This window comes from Myotis brandtii, unplaced genomic scaffold (genome assembly GCF_000412655.1).
Source record: "Myotis brandtii unplaced genomic scaffold, ASM41265v1 scaffold28, whole genome shotgun sequence".
Taxonomy (NCBI): Eukaryota; Metazoa; Chordata; class Mammalia; order Chiroptera; family Vespertilionidae; genus Myotis; species Myotis brandtii.
Window position 1 is genome coordinate 862,015 of NW_005360676.1, and position 21,849 is coordinate 883,863.

The 21,849-nt window shown below is 34.5% G+C and overlaps 1 protein-coding gene across 1 annotated transcript in view; it reads left to right on the forward strand.

Moving 5' to 3' along the window:
• ADGRL3 (adhesion G protein-coupled receptor L3) overlaps window positions 1–10,690 on the forward strand; it is a 765,791-nt gene extending 755,101 nt beyond the window's left edge. Inside the window, exon 26 of the mRNA XM_005868883.2 lies at window positions 9,139–10,690. Coding sequence (XP_005868945.1) covers window positions 9,139–9,941 — 803 coding nt within the window. The 3' untranslated portion in view covers window positions 9,942–10,690. The remainder of the gene's footprint in view (window positions 1–9,138) is intronic.
• Window positions 10,691–21,849: the final 11,159 nt, after the last annotated feature.

Sequence of the window (21,849 nt, forward strand, 5' to 3'; positions counted from 1 at the left end):
CTACAATATCACATCTAGGATATTGAGATTAATACAATCTACCCATCTGATTCAGATTTCTTCAATATTTCTTATCTTTAATTGTATTTGTGTGTGTGTTTAGTTCTATGCAATTCTACCACAAGAGTAAGTTTTTGTATACACCACCACAATCAAGATCCAGAGTAGTTCTATTACCACAAGATGCGTCATGTTGCCCTTGTATGACCATACCCACTGATACCCCCTTCCATTTCTAACCCCTTGCAATCACTAATCTGTTCTCCATTTTATAATTTTGTCATTTCAAGAATGTTATGTATATAACGGAATCATAAAGTATATAACCTTTAAGATTATCTTTTTTACTCAGTATAATTCCCTACATATTCATGCACTTTAATATGGTATCAATAATTTGTTCTTTTTTATTGCTGAGTAGTGTTCCATGGTATGAATGCATCATAGACGGTTTAACCTATTCACAGTTGAAGGACATCTTTGCCGTTTCCCATTATGGGCTATAACAAATAAATCTGCCATGAACATCCATATATAGGTTTTTCTATAAATATCAATTTCATTTCTTTGGGATAAAAGTCCAAGGGTACAACTGGGGAGATAGTATGGTAATTGTACTTTTAGTTTTATAAGAAACTGCCAAACCATTTTCCAGAGGAGCTATACTGTTTTTACAATCCCACCAGCAAAATATGAGTGATTCAATTTCTCTTCATCCTTGCCATCATTTGATATTGTCACCATTTTTATTTTAAGTATGCCATCTTTATATCCTCTTCTAAGAAATGTCTCTTTATCCTTTTGGCCCATTTCTAATTAAAGTGGTGTGTGTACAGTGTGTGTGTGTGTGTTATTGTTTTTTTTTTTATTGTTAACTTGAGAGTTCTTTCTATATTATATATACTAGCTCTTTGTTGGATTGTAAATATTTGTAAGTTTGTTTGCAAATATTTTCTCCTCATCTATAGATTATATTTTCATTCTCTAATATATATGTATATTTAAATTAGCATATACCAGTGTGTTGAACCTATTCCTACACAACTTGTGTTTTCCTTTCCTCAGTCATTTTTTTCTTTCTTCAGCATCTACCATAAATACACATTCTGCCTATCGTTTCCATACATGCCCTAATTATATTTAATAAAACCGATCCTGTGATTTTTTGCTTTATTGTTAAATGGCTTGGAGGGTGGGAGGTTGCAACTCACACTGATGTTATGTTAGAAACTAAGAGTTGGAAGAATCTAGTTTTGTTACTTTGCTTTGCCAAAGTCCAAACAACCAGTTGGAAAATGGAAAATATAATTATACTTGATACCATGAAGTTAATATTTTAAAAATATTTTAAAATAATACCTATATTATCATTTTATCATATTTGTCAGTTCACCCAATTAGTATGCTATGGTGTACTAATAAGAGTGATTATTTTATTTTATTTCAATTTAAATAATGGCTCTTTTTAAAATTTTAAAAAATGTCAAATTCTTCTGTTGTGTCAACAACTGCTCTCCAAATGAGTGTTTTAAATGTTGCCTTTTATTCTTTTTTACTTTCATTGAAAACAACCCAGTGGTTTCTGTGACTGAGGGGATGTTTGTTTAATTTTAGCTTTTCTTTCTTTGTTTTTAACTTTTTTTCAACTTTATTTTATGATTTGTTTGTATGGAAGATTGTATTTTGCTTTATTTTATTTTACTTTTAGCAAGCATGGGAATATATACTTGCTTATTCTTTGGAAAAGAGAGCACCCTAAATGTGGCTTAATCAACATTGTTAGTCATTTTATTTCTTCCCCATTGACTTGGATATGTGCATTGTTGGAAACGTGTGCTTTAGCGGCATATATTTTTCAGTCTAAATAGCTGCCTGCCTGTAATCAGGACTATATCAACTGTTGTCATTCTAAATGTTTCCTTTCTTTTTTTCAAACACATTTGCCTGATTGACCTGTTTTTTTCTCTGTCTTTCTATGGGGCTGCTCCAGGAGCCATGGCTAATCATCTTATAAGCAATGCTCTGCTTCGTCCGCATGGTACTAACAATCCCTATAATACATTGCTTGGGGAACCGGCGGTCTGTAACAACCCTTCTGTCAGCATGTACAACGCACAAGGTGTGCTGGAGTTTATCTTAATTTTTTTCAAGTCAGAGTCCCATTTTATGTAGCTTTTATGGCCACATTCTATTTTTCTTTCCTTCCTCCTGCCTTTTCTTTCTTTTGGAAGCAGACACACAGATTCCTTTCACCTTCTACCCCTCTTGGTGCTTTTATTTTCCATTTTCCTTAGGTTTTTTTCATAGTAAGAAATGGATTCCTTTCTTCTGATAAACAAATGCTTGATTTATCAATATGTGTTTGTTTCTTTGTAAAGTGATAAAATGTATTGTGGCTTGTCAGTACTTTTCTTGTTGTTGACTGATTTTGAGAAATGCGATATTTACCTAAGGTAAGTAAGATAAAGGAACACTTGAACCACTAGTCTTAATGTTGTAAGATTAATAAATAATCATATTCTGTTATACAATGAAGCACACTTTAGGCACAAAGCTTCAGTACTGATGAAAGCATTCATATGGGCTCCAGGGAAAATTACATTAAACATGGAGGAAAGAACAGTGAACTGAACAGTAGCAGTTCAGGTTCTACCCTAGCTTTCTATGGTCCCTATGAGCTGGTTCATGAAGGTCCCCAAATCCTTTTTCTGTTGTTAAAAACAAGCCTTTTGAATATGGTTCCTCTACATTCTCTGGTTTTATATGACATAAAATTTAATTGTGCCCTGGCCAGTATGGCTCAGTTGGTTGGGCATCATCCTGTGCAATGAAAGGTTGCTGGTTCGATTCCTGGGACTGGAGGTAGCCATTTATGTTCTGCTCTCACATCAATGTTTCCTTATTTCTCTCCCTCTTCCTTCCTCCCTCTCTAAAAATTAATTTAAAATCTTTTTAAAAATTATTGTTTAGCAAACAAAAAGCATAAATCTCTTAAAACAATTTATAATATTAAAGACAAGACATTGAAAATATCCATATATCATATGTGAAGAGACCACAAGAAAATAATATTCAAATAAAAGCTTTATAATCCTAGTCAGATGCACTTATTTAAAATTATATTTGCAAGAAAATTCACTATAGACAGAGACGTCCAAGATTCCTTCAAGTTAGATGTGATAGATTAGGAGTATTTAACATTTCCAGGCGATTTTGAATAAAATGTATATTAATCCTCCGTGAGAATCTTTGTGGGAGGTTTTGGTTTATTTTACCTTCTCAGTCAGAGGTAAATGATTAGGGGCATGAGTGGCTAAAATTTGGTGTGAATGCCCATTCCAGAAAAGTATCTTTGCTTCAGCATGGCCATTGGGTGTCTAAAACCATCTGACCTTTCCAGGTGACCTTGCCAAATAAAAAAAAATGCTTTTAAATTATTTCTAAATACCAAAGTCAGTAATCCAGAAGTGACTTCAGGAATACAGTCAAATTGTTTGTCAATAGGATAAAATAATTAAGCAAACTTTACATTTTATTGCTCCTTTAAGGCCCATGCATCCAAGAAGCATAGAATTTTAGAATCAAAAGAAGGAATAGGTTCATTAGGTACTCCTCATGACATTGCTAAAGTGCTTTCTCTAATATGACCCTTCCCAGCTCAGGATTTCATATACAGTGACTCTTGAACAAGAGGAGTTAGGAGTGCCCAACCCCCTATGCAGTCAAAATCTGCATATAACTTTTGATACCCCCAAAACTTAACTGCTAATAGCCTCCTGTTTTCTAGAAGCATTAGCAATTACATAAACAAGCTATTAACTCTTAGTGTGTATGTTGTATCAAATATTGTAGTCTTACAATAAAGCTAGAGAAAAGAAAATGTTATTATGAAAATCATATTTACAGTATTTATTTTTAAAAATTCACTTATATGTGGACCCACACAATTCAAACCCATGGCGTTCAATGGTCAACTGCATTTAACTGTTGAATTGCTCCATTTGTTGTATATATTTTTTTCCTTCCACCTAGCTGAAATTTGCCTCTGGTCATGATGCTTAGATTTGCCCTCTAGAGCAAAGAGCAAAGCATTCTGCTCTCTGTTGAAGTCCTTTAACTACTTGAAAGCAGCTAACCTGTCTTCTTTTAGTCCTCTATTTCCCTAGGAAAAGAATTCAATGCCATCAATGTGAGATAGTTTCTAGGTCCTTCATAGTCACTCTTCCCCCCCCACCCCGCCCCCTGCTAAATTTTCTCTCATTTGTCAATGTCCCTATTTCATTGTAGCTCTCAATAAAGTATATTTTGCCGAAGGCACCAGATGTGGTTTGGCAGAACAGTTTAGCAGACCTCATAATGGCCTTTTTAAAAATTTGGGCTATGTGACAGATAACTGTGTCATCATAAACATTTTAAAGTGTGCTGACAGTAACTTTTGAGTGATGTTAAATGAAGATTTACAGCATATCTGCAAATTAAATCTATTCTACATTATTCACACAAAGAAATGTTGGAAATTGTTTTAAAACTAGCAACAAATTTAGATAGCATTTTCTTTCAATTTTTTATTATTCTAATATAGTTTCTAGTGTCTTATATAATGAAAAATTTAATAATTATCATTCTATATGTTTTCCCTGATTTAATATCTGCTTTCTTGACTTATTTTCTTTTTATTGCTATCCCAAATTAGGAGATTTTTCTAAGGATGAAACACTTCCGTAAACACTATCAAAATGAAATTGCCATGATGCAAAAGTTAAAATAATAATATATATATTTAAAGTTTATTTCTGTGGAATTTATTACTGGATATTGTTATTGAGATCATCAATAAATACACAAAGGATTCTTCTGAATGGATTTGTGGTTTATGCCAGTAAACTAAATCAATTCTACTGAATTTCCTTAATGATAAGATAGCAAATAATTTTATTCATGTTTTTCAGAGTCAGAAGTGGAATTGTTCAGCTATTTGATGTTTAAATATTTTTAAGATGTTAATAAACTATGGTAGTGCTTAAAATAATTCTTTTTACAATTGACCCAAAATAAATCTTGGTGATTGTCATTTGCTACTAATCTTATGCTTTCAGATGAATGCACTTATATTCTTACTGGCAAGGTGAAATCTTACATGAAATATAGGTGGCTCGGTATGTACTGGAGTGGTTTATGTTGAAGTACCACTTAATTCTGTTCCATGGGTCCTCTGATTCAGTTGCACCAATGCCATCCAAGCAAAGAAGCATTCAGATTTAAAGTACCCATTTTTGTTTGTAATGCCTTTATTTAAAATATGTAAAGATGTGTTTATAGTGGTACTGAAGCTTATTGTTATGAATAAAGATGAATTGGATTTAGATTGTCTTTGGAAATATTTAAAACTTCATGCATAGTATTTCTGGACCATTATCTTTTTGTCAATATTGGACAATTCAATTTTTGTTAGACCAATTTCATTATACATAAACGTGTCAACAAAACATAATATAGAGAGGAATTCATGATTTTATAAAATAATGTGCATTTTAAAGTAATTTAATTCAATTCTAAAACTTTAAAGACAGTTACATCCTTAGGTTGGGATATAGCAAAGAATACATTATACATTATAGTTGGTAAGGATACCTGGTCATATTATAAAATATATAAATAAATATTCAAAGCCCAAGGCAGATGTGAAAGATCGAGATGGCAGTATCCAGAGCAAATCCAGATTTCCTTTCTGCTCCCAGTTCTGCCACTCCGTGCAGGGTAGTTAGGTGAGGCTCAGCCTCTCTTGGCTGCAGTTTCCTCATCTCTGAGAAGCAGGGATTGAACTTATTATCTTTCATGTGCTTCCTAGTTCTAAAATTCTGTCATTTAAGGAGGGAGCTATAATGAACCTACAAACAATTATCCTCTGCTTTACTGGTTTGGCTTTCTATTTCCAGTTCCCCTTTTAAAGCTATTTTGAAAATTTATTTATTTATTTGAAACATCGATGAGAGAGAAACATCGATCAGCTGCCTCCTGCACATCTCCTACTGGGGATGTGCCCGCAACCCAGGTACATGCCCTTGACCGGAATCGAACCTGGGACCTTTCAGTCCGCAGGCTGACGCTCTATCCACTGAGCCAAACCGGTTTCGGCTATTTTGAAAATTTAAAAAAAATTCCTCTGCATTTTGAAATATTGTTGGTCTTTTGCTGAGAACCAAATAAACATTTAAAGTACAAACACCTTATTTCTAAAGCAGTGGTTAAATTCTAACAAGCCAGAATCTCTTGAAATGATCTAGCCCAGTGAATTTGCAGGAGTATTTGTGTGTGTGATGATGATTTAACCTTCCTGTAAACAGAATCACAAAGTGCAGTTCTTTTGACCTGATTAAAATATGGGGTTTTTTAGAAACATGATTTCACTAGGATTGTTTTTAATGGACCAGTTCAAAAATGTTTGATTGCATATGATTGTGCAGTAACCCAGAAGAAAATTATATTGAAGGTGGTATTCCCCCACTCCCTCAACATTTTCTTGATACAGAATAATGATTGGATTTAACCTTTTTTCTTTCTCCATAGTTATACAACTTTTGAATATGAGCTCCAGAAATGACAGTATTGATCAGTATTATTTACAAATGATAATAATCATTTATCTAGGTACAGTAGGGGAAAGATAATCTTTGTACATGCAAAGAGAAAATAAATATGGGAAAAATTATGAAAACCTTCAACTATAGTCTCTCTGTATATAAGCTAAAAGCTTTATAATTTTGCTGAAAATTTTAAAGTTAAATAACATTTCTTAGAAGCGGGTATTTTCTAAAATACATAAATACACACACACACATATATAATATTAAAATGTAGTTGTGGAAATATTCATGGCTTGCCCTCAAATATTTATTTTCCTTGGTTGGTGTGATAATCTTAACTTTAAAAAAAAAGTGTATTTGTTTGAAATTTACAAACTGTAGAAACGCTTATTAAAGACTCATTTTACTAGCATGTGTTAAGGTGGGGTTTTTATTTTCTGACTAACATTTCAGTATTTTTAATTATGATAAACCATGTAACACAGACTCATGAATTTGGGGGCAGTGAAAATTATTTCCTTTGACTCTTTTTTCTGCATATCATCAATTTGCTTTTTACTCATGTTTCTTCTACTGTCGCTGTAAGCTTACTTGTTGTTTTTTCTTTCCTTTTCTTCATGCTGTCGTTTAGAGCCCTACAGAGAGACAAGTATGGGAGTAAAGCTAAACATTGCATATCAAATGTAATTTTTTTTAGTTCACTTTTATTGCATCACATATAGATGATGTAGTTATTAAAAACAGTTCATCTCACAATTTAAAAACTAAAGAACCTATTAATTGACTTATATAAATATATGTTAATAGAGATTAGACGCTTTTGTTGTCTGATTCTTTTACTGTGTCACATAATCAACATAGTTGTTAAGTCTCATGTAATGTTTGTGTGAGTTAAATTGTTTTTAAATTAAGCATTTATTTTTGCTAATTCATAAACTTTTAATTTTTATTAGTACATTTCATCATACCAATATATGTCATATGCAACATGCCCACTTTAATTTTACTATGGCTGTTTTCAACCCGTACCTAATGCATTGGCAACAGAAATAATAAACACGTTTCAATGCATCAGTCACGCAACCATAACCATCAAGCCTACCATAGCAGCCTCTGCAGCAGCCATCACCCATCACATACGGCCCTTTAAAAAGCATTTACTTTTTTTTCCTTAACATTGTGGATTTGTCTACAAGATAGCGTATAACATGAAAATAAATTGCTTCACCCTATGTCTGTGATGGCTGCTTTTTAATGTATTTTATGCACTGCTGTTTTTGAAAACCATGTTACTTGAACACAGAGTATCCATCAGATGTCTATCTAAAAATTGACCAATTTGGGACACTTTATTTAAACCAGCAGTGAACTAGTTCAGTTTTGATAAACAACTGCGTCACAGATATAGAATGAATGCTATATTTTCACAAGTTAGCAGTACATTGAGAAGTTAATGAATTATTCAATTAATTGTTCTGTAAAGCAATACCCTTTCTTATTTACCACTATTGGTCGAATGTTTGTGTTTGATTTTCTTTTGTGGTTGCATTTGAAGAGATTTATGGAATTATAGATCTTGGATTTCTGTTCATTCAAGAGAATGCAAAAACCTTGAATAAGCATGTGGTCAAATTTATTTCACTATAGCTGTTTCTTTCCAGAATACAATGTTTAATCAATCTCTTTTAAAGCCTAAAGTTTAATATATAACACAAAGTAATCACTCATTATGAAATGGAAACTTTAATTTTTACACTATGTTTTTAGGAACCAGATCACATTATTTTGTATTATTATCTTAATGACCCTAAATAATTACTAATGGGTTAATATATAATAGCAACCAAAGTGCTTATAGCAGAAAAAAAAGTAGAAAGTAAAGACAAATATTTTTCTTTTGAAAGTTCCTATGTGCAAATTATTTTGATGTGCCACTCATTTGACTAAACATTATTTTATGACTACATCATTCTGACAAATTTAACATAATCCTTTTGTGGTTTTGTATATAGGAATTACTTTTAATATTACAGAATTATATATCAAATTATTAGAAAGTGCTTGATTCATTTACTTTGACCAGTATATTCAAAGTACCACACAGGAATTATGTTACTATTATACCTATTCCAATGTTAAGACAACATGTAAAATTAAAGGTAACTAATTACTGAATTGAATTTGATGTGTATAAATTGAAAGCTATGAATGATTATATCAAAGTTTTGCTTTTTTTCTCCCCTAAATTGTAATTAAATAGGCTTCAAATAAGTTTAGGCAATGTTTGTGTGTAAATTGCAAATCGATAGATTTTTTTTCTTTTTAAGATTTATTTTAAATAGTTCTTTTCCATTTATAAGATTTCTATCAATTGTCCAAGTATATATAGATGTGTACATTAAATTAGTGTTTTTTACTTCCAAACATTTTATACTTAATTAAAAATGCTAGCAATTTATACATACTTCACAGTGCTATGTTTCTGCTTTTGTGTTTGTGTGTGTTCTATGGCCCACTGGATAGCAATGTCATAGTGTCTTGTAATTTCTTTCAGAGGGGCTTCTGAACAATGCCAGGGATACAAGTGTCATGGATACTCTACCACTGAATGGTAACCATGCCAATAGTTACAGCATCGCCAGTGGCGAATACCTGAGCAACTGTGTGCAAATCATAGACCGAGGCTACAACCACAACGAGACCGCCCTGGAGAAAAAGATCCTGAAGGAACTCACGTCCAACTACATCCCTTCCTACCTGAACAACCACGAGCGCTCCTGCGAGCAGAACCGGAATCTGATGAACAAGCTGGTGAACAACCTGGGCGGCGGGGGGAGTGAAGAGGACGCCATCGTCCTGGATGACGCCACCTCCTTCAGCCACGAGGAGAGCCTGGGCCTGGAACTCATTCACGAGGAATCCGACGCCCCCTTACTGCCCCCGCGACTTTACTCCGCGGAGAACCACCAGCCACACCACTACCCCCGAAGGCGGATCCCCCAAGACCACAGCGAGAGCTTCTTCCCTTTGCTAACCAACGAGCACACAGAAGAGCTGCCGTCGCCCCACAGGGACTCGCGCTATACCAGCATGCCCGCCCTGGCCGGGGTGCCCGCCGCCGAGAGTGTGACCACCAGCACCCAGACCGAACCCCCGCCGGCCAAGGGGGGCGATGCCGAAGATGTTTACTACAAAAGCATGCCAAACCTGGGCTCCCGAAACCACATCCACCAGCTGCACACCTACTACCAGCTGGGTCGCGGGAGCAGCGATGGCTTTATCGTCCCTCCCAACAAAGACGGGACCCCGCCCGAGGGGAGCGCCAAAGGACCCGCTCACCTGGTCACTAGCCTATAGAGGGGACAGAGATGGACGCCAACCGAGCCGCGCGCACCTGCTGGGCTGCTCTGAGCTGCTGCCGGCGGTGGAAGGATGTGGACTCCTCAGTCTCTATGCTGTTCTGGAATGACAACCGCAGACTGTCAGACCTTTTTTTTTTTTTTTTTTTTTTAAACTGGGATTTTTAGGTCAGCCCAGGGGAGAAAGGTCACTGCTGAAACCCCCCTGTGCCCTCTCCTTTCCTGCCCTTTCCCCCCTCAGATGGAGACTTCATTATGTTAATGAACGAGATATGAAGAAAATGGCGCTCATTGTGGCCTTGTTGATCATGTTGTGTTTGTTCTAACATCTCTGATGCTCTGTTACTATAATGACAAGGACCTGATTTTTTTTCTGAAAGGCCGGAAGAGTTGTTTGAAATTAGTAACAATGCTGCGTCTAGATTGGAGTGCTGCACAAACAAACATAAAAGCAAAGCAAAACTGAATCACACAGTGGTTTTTAGTCACTCACCACCTGAGTTAACCGCAGCAGGAATAGCTGTGGCATACAAAAATCAAACAACACAATTAATAACGAAACGGAGGGGAATTCTAGAATTATATGCTAGATGCATATTTTATGATTTGCTGTATTAACGGATGATAAAACTAATGGCAGAAAAAAATTGAACAATTTCTATGTAATGTACAGATACTAGCATTGCACATATAGTCTGCTTTCTGTTCCTCCAGAATTTGAGTCCTGTTAATGTAGTGCAAAAAAAAGAAAAGAAAAAAAAAGAGATACATTTTCTTTTTCTTTTGTGCTGGTCTTGCAAGTTTGTCTGCCAGTAAGAGAGCAAAGTTTCCTTCCTTTTGCTTTTGTTTTCTTTCTTTCTTCATTTTTTTTTCTTTCCTTTTTTTCCCCCTTGCTTTTTTGCTTATTTTCTTTAAAATGTCACCTGGCAAAAAAATAAATAAATAATAAATAAATAAATAAATAATAAATGAACTATCACTTTATAAGAATCATTTTCTAGTAATGCAAACAAATTATTTTTTACAAAAAAAATAAAATAAATAAAATTAGACTTCCTTCCGCACTATATATCTTTATTCAGTCAGAATATTTCCAAGAGCATTTTTGCAAATTAGAGCAGGACAAACTTTTATGTTTACGGTGCACATCTGTTGTAATGCAAGCATATTTGGCAAGCGATTCATCACCATGACAGTAGCTATGGTTCTAGAAGTCAAGAGATGTCAATAGAACTAGTGGGGCTTCTGCATGTGAAAACAAAAAACAAAAAACACGGTATCCCATAGGCATTAAAGTGCTGAATGCTCAGTCTGATCCCCAAGTGGGCACCGGCACTGCCAATTCTAAAGGAAATCCACTCCCTTGTAGTAAGAATCAAAAGGTCAAGTTATTTTTAAGTGATTAAAACAAATCTTCTGTTTGCTAACAGGAACATTTATTTATTTGACAGGATTTTAAGTAATATAGGAATACAAGAGGTAAATTAGCAGCACATATAATTTTCTTTTTAAATTTACGATCCATTTTGTATGGTCTCAAAGTTGGATGACCTCATTACTAATATTTGTTGTAAAAGTGAAACTTGTTTGCCAACCAATAAACAACTGATTGAGATTTAGTAGATATTGTATTGATGTATGTACTATATGTTTGATTAATTATTCTTTTTATTTTTCTCACCTTTCTTTCCTTCTGTTTTCAGTATACAAACTTTTCCTAATCCTCTATGGCCCAAATGAGCCAGGCAAAAGAAATTAATCTGCCGGAATGAATAAGTTAAGCACAAAATTACACAGTTTTTGCAGACAGAGTAAACCAGAAAAATGGGATGGGCATGTTTATGTTGGCCGAAATAAGATGCAGAACTTACTTTTGAGCACGTTAATATATAGGTTACTATGTGCTTATTTTTAAAGCAGCTACAGTCTCTTGAGCTTATTATAAAAGCCAATTCAATCAGAGATTTAAGTATTAAATTGGGGGGAGTGGAGGTGGATCATATTATTTCCTTCCTTGTAAACTCCATTTTGATGTTAGAAATTTAAATTCACTCAATTGGCAAAATAACAGAGTAACAGCAAAGAGAATATCCATTTTGTAATGGTAGTATAAGACATTTTAATGCTAATTTTAAAGCTAGAATGAATTTGCCAAATTATTATTTCTCTTGCAGTATGTAATATCTTGGTGATTTCTTTTTCCTTTTCATTTCCCCCAAACCTAAACACCTACCACCTATAAACTGATTTCTTAAATGAAGGTGGGAAGGAATAGTTTAGAGAATAGCCAGTAATCTATAGTTTTAAAATATATGACAAAAGGAAACATTTGGTGCTGGGTCAGAGTACATCCTAACCTTATATCACCTCAAGATATCTTATGCATCCTTCCTTTTTAGTCACTTGACCAGAGTATTTTTTAAGTCTACATATTTTCTTTAAATTGTAGGAGAACCACAAGCTTTAACAGAAGTTAACCACAAACTTTAACAGAATTTAAAAGATGCCTTGTTTTTTTACCACCTTTGGTTCACTCTATATTTTACCAATTATTATTTTCTAGTGAAATAATGTTGTAATAACATTTTAGACTTGAATTTGTTTTTCTCTCTGAGGTCTATTTCACATGATGAAGTTTTCTCATGCCACACTATGGCGACATTAGCACCTGAAAGGTGGTTCATCTATCTGGGACATAGAACACATTTGGTAATGAAAGAACCCTTGTTAGACATGTTTAAGGTAACTTCATGTGGTCTGTAGGTTATGGATACTTATGCTTGTTTTGCCAACCCAACAGTAATCTATATGAGAACAACTCTGTCATTAAGAAGCTAGTTTCAAGATCAATGGGGAAACTACCTCAAATCCAGCTTGCTGATGCTGCCAATTCTGATTGTCTAATGTTGCTACCTCCCTGCCCGCTATCTTTTGTGTTTCATTATATGGAAATTTGAAGCAGGTAGCCCCCGCCGCTCCACCCCCCACCCCCCGGCCCACCCCAGCTCTCCATAGACCAAGTTGAAGAAAATCACTTGAATACATAAAGGGGAGCAGAAAGCCATTCTGTACTGTCAGTTACTACCAAGTTTCTAAGATGAAAGGGTAAGATTTTTGAACTCTCATACATCATAACTGGCTTTTAGAGTAAACCAGAAAAGACTTAAGATCCTGAAGACTGTCACAAGAAGAGATTGTTCCCCCAAGTTTTATGTGACTATAATAAAAACAAACAGTGAGTGGATAAAGGAGTTAACTATCCATTTCTATAGAAATCTGTGTACATCTAACATACTCATTTAGTCCTCTTTACACTAGCAAGAATTGCATTCCTGAACTTGAATCTTTTTTATGTGCATTTTCATATGTAACTATTGATAAATTAATAATTTTTAAAGATGCCTTGTTTTTTTTACCACCTTTGGTTGATGATATTTTTAATACCCTGTAACATTCATGACATTATCTGCATATTTTTGATGTGTTTATCTGATTTTCCATTAAGAAGTAGATTTGCATCAAACAGATATACACATTATCTGATAGCTGTAAAAGTTATGCCAATAAAAACAAACCAATTATTATTTCCTAGTGAAATAATGTTCTAATAACATTTTAGACTTGAATTTGTTTTTCTCTCTAAGGTCTATTTCACATGATAACTTATCAGGGCATTAATTGACTGCATGTTTAGTTGATTCAGAAACTGTGGGAATATTGCATAGTTCATGTTCCTAAATAATAATATTTATGGAGAAATCTAAGTTTTGTGAAGGAGAAGTAGGTTGAAGTTCCAATTAAATTTTTTATCATCCCTCTTTGTTTCCACATTATTAAAATTAAAAACATGATAATTGAATAATAAATTGTTATGCTAAAATTATTATAATGACAAAAAAGAACTGGCATGAGAACAAATATATTGAAGTAAAAATAACCAGGAAAATTAATCAAATGCAGGTAATAGAAATACCCTTAACTTCCTATAAAAAAAATTTCACAATGACTCTAAATTAAAATGTAGTTTATGATCTGTATTTTTTAAATTCCCATTAATCTAAAAATGTTGACATATTGATGAAAATTTTTCAGATTTAGCTTTTTTAACTTTTTTAATATTAACTTATTCAGTGTGATGAGACTTTTCACGATAATGGAGGTAAGCATATGAGTAAATTATTAATATTTACAAAGGACCCATAGACTTAATTTCGGGCAATAATTTTAGGCTTTTTCCCCTTACACATGTTTGAACCCACTGACCAGTTTCCTCACTTTAAAAAATGGCATTAAAAACTTTAAAGACTGACTCTCTTATTATTGTAGAGTCCAAAAGGAAGAGGAAAAATATTTTTTGGATTGTCTAAAGACCAACTCCAAATTAATCATCATCTCCTATTAGTGAAAGGATAATTAGTTTTTAGAAGTTGTCCCTCAGTACTGTACCAAAGTGCCACTGCTTAGGATGTTTGGGGCGGGGGGGACAAAAACAAAACAGTACAGAGCTACTATGCATGTCAATTCAAATTTAGAGAGGGAGAAAAAGAAGTCAAACCCCTGGGAGAAAAAGAAGTCAAACCCCTAATTTAATTTTGAGCAATTCTGAAAATATTGACAAGAATGTCCTTTCTTCTCTAACAAAAATACTTGAGATAATGTAATATGTATGATCTTCCCAGAATATTGTAGTAGTGCCAAGGTATTAAGGTTTAATTAGTTCATGTTTAGTAATTTATAACTATAACTTACCATATAAATAATTACTATGCATTCCTAATACTTTACATATAGGTTAGACTTCTACACAGCCATAAATTAGGAACATGGGAGCACGAGCGTGAAGCAGCAACATTGCAAAATAGCTTCTGAAAGCATTTTTGTGCAAATGAATTCTAAGTGAGAAACTCCTTTGAGCTCATAAAATAAATTTCATGGATCCCAACTATAAATTTAATTTTGTAATTAGCAATTATGTCCTTTTTAAACCATCTGAAAAAAAATATTGTTAAATATTTAAATTATTATTTAGGCTAGTCGAAATTAAAAAGTGTTCGTAGCTGCTTATTTCCTGCTTAGGCCATAAAAGGAATCTTTTCTGTTTACTAATTAACCTGATTACTTCCTCTTTGCTTTAAAAGGGATATCATTTTTTTAACTTTCAACTGTATACATACCTACCTACTCTGATTCCTTTTATTTACAGCTTGCAGAGGAAATAGCTGATTTACAACATCACAAACTTTATGATTTTTGCAATAAAGCAAGTAGTTTTTATGGTTTTGCATATTGTCATTTGAAATAAAGTTATTGCTATTTCCTCTTTTTGAAAAAAAAATTAAAAGTCTGCACTTTAACATCTAAGACCTGTAAGTTATTATTCAAGTGTCTTTATAGCAACTATGTTTTAATGTTTCTTTCTCTCTGTTAATATTATGTCACCCAAATTTTTCTCATTTAATTCGTGTCCCATTGGAGTATTTCAAAGTTAAATGCAAACTATGATTTTTAAGAAGTCATGTGAAAGGAGAACTTTGATTTATATATGAGGTCAAAGAAGACAATATGAGAAAAAGCCTCTATTGTGGTACCCAAATCTTTTCCATCACAATATGAACAGAAGAGGAGCAGAATCAAGTTGGCAAATTTATGGTAAGGTAGCAGGTCCTAAATTAGAGTTCCAGATAAAACATTTCCAGGAAAAAATAATGAAATAATTTAGAGTGATAAAAATCTTAAACACTGTACCAAATGCTATTGATGTTTTGAAAAAATAAAATTGGAGTTCATCATATTAAAATTTTATCTTGCTGATTCCACAGGAAACCCTAAACACTTTTAACATCCTAGATATTTCTTGTCTAGCTACACCCTCTCTGAAGGAAATATGAATATTTTATCAATGTTTCTTATATATAAGTATTTTTGCCTCGATTCACTTTCACCCTCTAATCTGCTTACTCTATTGTACACCAACACAGTTAATGCGACTTGTAGCTTTGTACCTTTTAGAGCTTTAATATGAGTCTTTCTAATAAACATTAAATTAATATTAACTTGGAACTATGTACATTGTGCAAAATAATTCACAACCAAGCAATATTCATATTATCAGATAATTCATTATATATAAGAATATTACTTTGAAGCTGAACAGATAATTACACTGCTGAAAATATTACTCTCAAGTTCTTTCTATTCAATTATTATAGTCACTTTATTAAATTCTACAGGCAGTTGTACACATGATGTGCTATCAGAGTACTCCATAATCCAAATGTGTCTAAAAGTATTCCCAGTGCTTCTTCACTCCAGAATGCTAAAGGAAAGAGCCTGAACGAAGAGAAAAGTAAAGCCGACTTCTAAGGACCTAATTTGGATAAACTGTTATTCGGAATGAGTAATTTTAAAATGAGAATGTTTTACTCTGTAATCTAAGGGAGAGGTTAATAAAGATTTATGGTTAGTCCAATATCAGAGGATTTAAAATTTTAAAGATGTTTAAGGTTGTCTCAAAGGCACAAGACGGCAGAATTTTACACTGCATTTGCAAGGAAAGATATTTAAAATTCATACCTAACGTAGCTTTTAAAGTTAAGAATTCCTCTTTTCAAGGTAAAACTGGTGATAAAATCCTGGCTTCAAAATAAAATGTATGGTTGACCTCTAAAAATGTTTGGCAAAATTCATGAATATCATCAACTCTATAATAGTAGGCAGAGGTCTTTGGGGATGGAATTCGGAATACAGAGACTGGAATGGAGTGTCCTCATGCTGACCACTGCCTAGGCCTCCAGAGCATATTTTTAATGCCTTGAATTTCAAGTTGTCACAATGCTTATGTTTTGGATGACATTATAAATTAAGAAAGATGAGGAAAACACATTTGAAGTTGGTTTTCATGCCTCGTTTGAGAATAAAGGTTTCCTTTACCATCCTAAGTAATACAAGATGCTATGTCTTGAAACAGCTCTGGACAATCAGAAAGTGCTCATTTGTAAACAAGTCCTTTTTGTATATTGTAACAGTATCTTTGCCTCTGAACTATAAAATTGAGGACAATTGTAGAAAGAACTTGATTTCCTTTCATTTGGCTTCTGTGAATGCATTGGAAAGTAGGATAATTTGAAAAGGTTTTTCATACTGTTTTCCCACTCAACAAGCATTAAATCTAATTCAAGATATATCTTTTTTTTAATGGTACTTTATTTTTAAAACTAACAACTAATTAAGCTATTTCTCCTTGATAAGAAAAATCACTTTTTAGGAACAAAAATATAGCTATTGCAGGCTTTGGTCTTTTAACCATTCTCATATATTTACACATAGCATTAATCTTATACACCTACAGATTTCAATCTAATGCATTTTTTCCCTTGTACAACCTTTCCAACCATTTTTTTTCTTAAATGCTCTGTACAATCACATGTAAAATCATGAGCTAAAAAACTCAATAAAAAACGTCAGTAAACAATAAGTGATGTAGTCACTGTTATTATATGGTAGTACCAACATTTTGCTTTTGGGACAGTGTTTCAAACTTCCAGATGCTAATTGAAACTTGGACTTCTAATATATTTCCTCACTCTTCACACCCTGTCACCCTCCTCTCCACATATTGAAAATAAAATGTGAGGCCTCTTTTTTCTTTATGTTTTTAGGAACTACTGTGATCCAGGGTGTCTCTAAGGCTAATTGTTCATTTCAGGAAGATAGGAAGTGAAATTAAGAATTTACTGTTTGCCCCTAATGAGGTATAGTCAAATGTAATCTTATATCTGCTGCCTGATCTTATTTCTCCTCATCTCAAACTGGGGAGGAAAGTCCGTCACCAATGAACCTCTGTTCCAAAAGAGAGTTCAGAGATCCCTGCTCTGAAATGCCATTCTTCTTTCCAATAAGGTCACAGTAAGTATCAGTATATCACCAAGATAGGCGTTATATACTCAATATTCTGAAGTCTTCCGGATCAGCAGTGCCTCGCTAGGATGTGCCTGGCATGTTGCATTGCTTCATGTAACCTTCCCAATAATATGGTGAAATTGATTTCTTCATGTTCACTTTACAGAAGAAATTTAAATTCAGATTCAGTCATGGAGCTAGTGAGTTTTGAACCCAAAATCTCTTGGTCTAAAGTCCATTTTATTCTTTTTAACCATGTTTTATTGCATCAACTAAATGATTAGTTGAGAAGAAATTAACCCATCCCTTTTCATTTAAATACGGGGAGAAAACTGGCATTCAAGGAAATATTGCAAAAACACGGAGCCTGCTTTTAAGGAGCTCAAAGTTTAATGTCCATTTTACTAGGCATTTGAGAAAGAAAGAGATAGAGGGGTGCTTGAACAAATTATTTTTCTAAGAATAAGGTTTCTCAAATCTAAATTAAATACCATGTCTATTTTGTACATGATATATACTGTATTTGACATACATGAAATTCTCATTCAGAAAATTCTTAAACAAATTCTGTATTAGTACTGAATAGACTCTGTGTATATGTATCGCCTTGTTTATATTAAAGCCCCCCTACCGCACCCCTGTACATATAATGGTTAGAGAATAATAATATACCTCTAAATCAAATTCTAGTTAAAGTTCCACTCTGTTATATATGACTGGTTCATTTCATTATCAGAGCATGTATAATAACTGCAAGTTTCTTAGTCATTTTGTATGCAATTTCTCAATATTTATCCTTATACAACAGGTATGTTGTTGCTATTCAGACGTTTATAATGATCTGGCCCTCTAGCAACTTCAGCACAAAATTATACCTAATTTGCCTACAAACTTCAGGTGGTCATAATAATCATGACTGGTTCATTTCATTATCAGAGCATGTATAATAACTGCAAGTTTCTTAGTCATTTTGTATGCAATTTCTCAATATTTATCCTTATACAACAGGTATGTTGTTGCTATTCAGACGTTTATAATGATCTGGCCCTCTAGCAACTTCAGCACAAAATTATACCTAATTTGCCTACAAACTTCAGGTGGTCATAATAATCTGGCCACTTGGCCACTCTCTCATTTGAGATCTTATTTCCCCACATATGTCAGTTTGGCTCAAATAAACTCATAAAAATTCTCTATAGGTTTGGACATTTTTACATGGACACTTACTTGGCGTGGTCAGCAGGGTCCTGAAGAAGCCCATCCAGGACCGCCTTGCAGACCAGACAGGTGCTAGGTACAAGTCAGGGCACACTATGTCCCACCGGCTCCACGCTTTGCATCAGGTGAAGTTGGGTGAGTTTTTCTCAGAATTCTGGGCCTCCTTGCTTTAAATAGCAGGCCTTTACTTTGAGCTGTTCTTAGAAAATTGTCAAAGTGAGTAAGAGTAGAGATAACCCAGAGGGCAAAAGTTAAAAAAAAAAAAAGGTTGCTGTTTTTAATTTAAACTTTTAATTGGATTGCTTACTGAGAGTCTGAGCAAAATTTTTGCTGGTTAAATGAGAGACTGAACTCTCTTTAGCTCTGTCAGAGAAAAGAACACTGGCTTTCCCATCCTGAATAGCCAATGGGGTGATGACAGCTGATTCAGACCCCAAATAGGGAGTGATGAAGATGGGTAACACAGCTGATCCTGTGCACAGTTAGAACAAGCTGGCTATAAAATCAGGCAGAATTAATGGGGGGAAACACCATTAGCAACTGTCTCACATTTACTAATATAATATTTATGATTTAAAAAAGAGAAAGTATTTAGTTAAATGAATCTACCTATGATGTTGGTTAGGTGTTAACCCCGTTCCTTGAGGTGTTAAAAATGGCTGTCCTTATTTTAAAACTGGGAAGGTCATTTGGAACTTGACTTGTTAAGGACGGATATAAATTGTAAAATGCCTCCAAAACAGAACTTGGCTACAACTGTTCCCTGTTTGTGTCTCTCTGTGTATGTCTATGTGTTCTCAGAGAATTGCACAGGTGAAATGTCTTCATTGCTAGTGGGAGTGAGGTTCTAATGATATCTTGAGAAAAAGAATTTTCTAAGACATATGGGAGAATGAGTGATTTTTATTTGCATAGAGTTATATCCCTCGGTTTGCAAAGTCCCATTTCCCTTAAACCAGTCCTGAAAAAGGTGTAGCTGGGAGTTCAGCAAAACTGAAAGTAAAGCCAAACTCCATGTTGGAGTTGAGTCTGGCACCCCATCAGGCTAATTTTAGTCCCTCAATACATTGTGTTCAGGGTCCACGTGGCTGTGGGCCCTGTGGGTGAGTGCAGAGTGTAAGCGCACATCCCGGCAACAAGAGTCGCAAGGGAGCAAAAGGACCAAAAATGAGAGAAATCCCTTTGTACAGGAGCCATCCCACATTTCCTGCTCTTGCAATGGCCATACCCATTCTGGCCAATGCCCTGTTCCCAGGTAGTCACTTTTCCTCATTGGGCATGAGTCTACTCTTTCTTTGTCTGGTCCCTTTCCCCAGGATCTGCGGGAAACAGACCTGGAGACAGTAAAACTGCAGCTTTCTGGCAAAGCTGTATAAATGGCATGCCTAGATTGTCTGGCCTTCCCTTTGCTTTTTACCTGTTAAACTATACTAATAAAAGGGTAGCATGCTAATTAGACTGGGCCAACCAGACATCTTCCAGACATCCGACTTCCTTCTGGACAAAGCCACGGTGGCAGGGGCCGAGGCAGAGGCGGTTAGGGGTAATCAGGCCATCAGAGGAGCAAGCAGTTAGGGGTGAGATCAGGCCAGTGCAGGGAAGCAAGCAGTTAGGGGACGATCAGGCCAGCAGGCAGAGGTGGTTAGGGACAATCAGGCAGGCAGGCTGGCGAGCAGTTAGGAGCCAGCTGTCCCAGATTGTGAGAGGGACTGCTGTCAGACATTCCCCAAAGGGTCCCTGATTGGAGAGGGTGCAGGCTGGGCTGAGGGACACCCCCCCTCCATGCACGAATTTCATGCACTGGGCCTCTAGTTAATTAATAACTTGGTTAATTACAATGGTATCATATATGTGTATGTTGTAAGTGTGAGATAATTTTCTATCTCCAGATGGTATTGTTAAAATTAATTTAAAGGCAATATCTTGTAAGGAGTGGGTATTTTTAAATTCTCAGAAATATAGAAACTAATTTAGCCCTGGCCTGGAAGCTCAGTTAGTTAGAGCATCATCCCAATATGCCATAGTTGTGGGTTCAATCTCTGGTCAGAGCACATACAAGAAGCAACCAATGAATACATAAATAAGTAGAACAACAAATCAGTGTCTCTCTATCTCTATATTTCTTTCCCTCTACCTTCTTTTCTCTCTATAAAAATCAATGAAAAAAATGGCATTAGAAACTAATTCAAATACTTTTAATTTCATGTGGTCTAGGATGAATCTTCAGTAAATAAAAGCTAGCTTAAGTTTATTGGTTTAAGTAAAACATACATGCCTTTATTTTGTTTGGGTTTTACAAAAATCATCCCATCTTAATAATTGACTTTGATGTCTATAAAATATGTTTCTAGAGATTATAAGAGTTCTTCATATATCTTCCAAAAAGGCTAATTGATTACTTCTTAGTTTTTATTAGACATTGAGGTTTTAAAGGTTAAAATTTCATATTTAGGAATATTTTTGTGGTCTTTCAAAAGTATCCCTGGAACACCCTCAAAAGACTTTAAATTACATGGGAAACATTATAAAATAAGTGATGAAAATTTCTAGTGTATATTGTATAGGTAAAAAAAAAATCAGTCTATCTGAAATCCAAGTCTGCCACTTGGTTCTTCCCTGCTCCCTGACAACCCTCATCTTTTTTTGTTTTTGCCTTCTTTTATACATCACAGTACATTTAAGCTGAAATTTGGTGAAGGAATTTATGAGCTGACATGATTGAAAGGAAACATCTTACACTATTGCCAAGGTTTGTTTGATAGAGTCACTTCAAGAAAATGCCAAGTTGG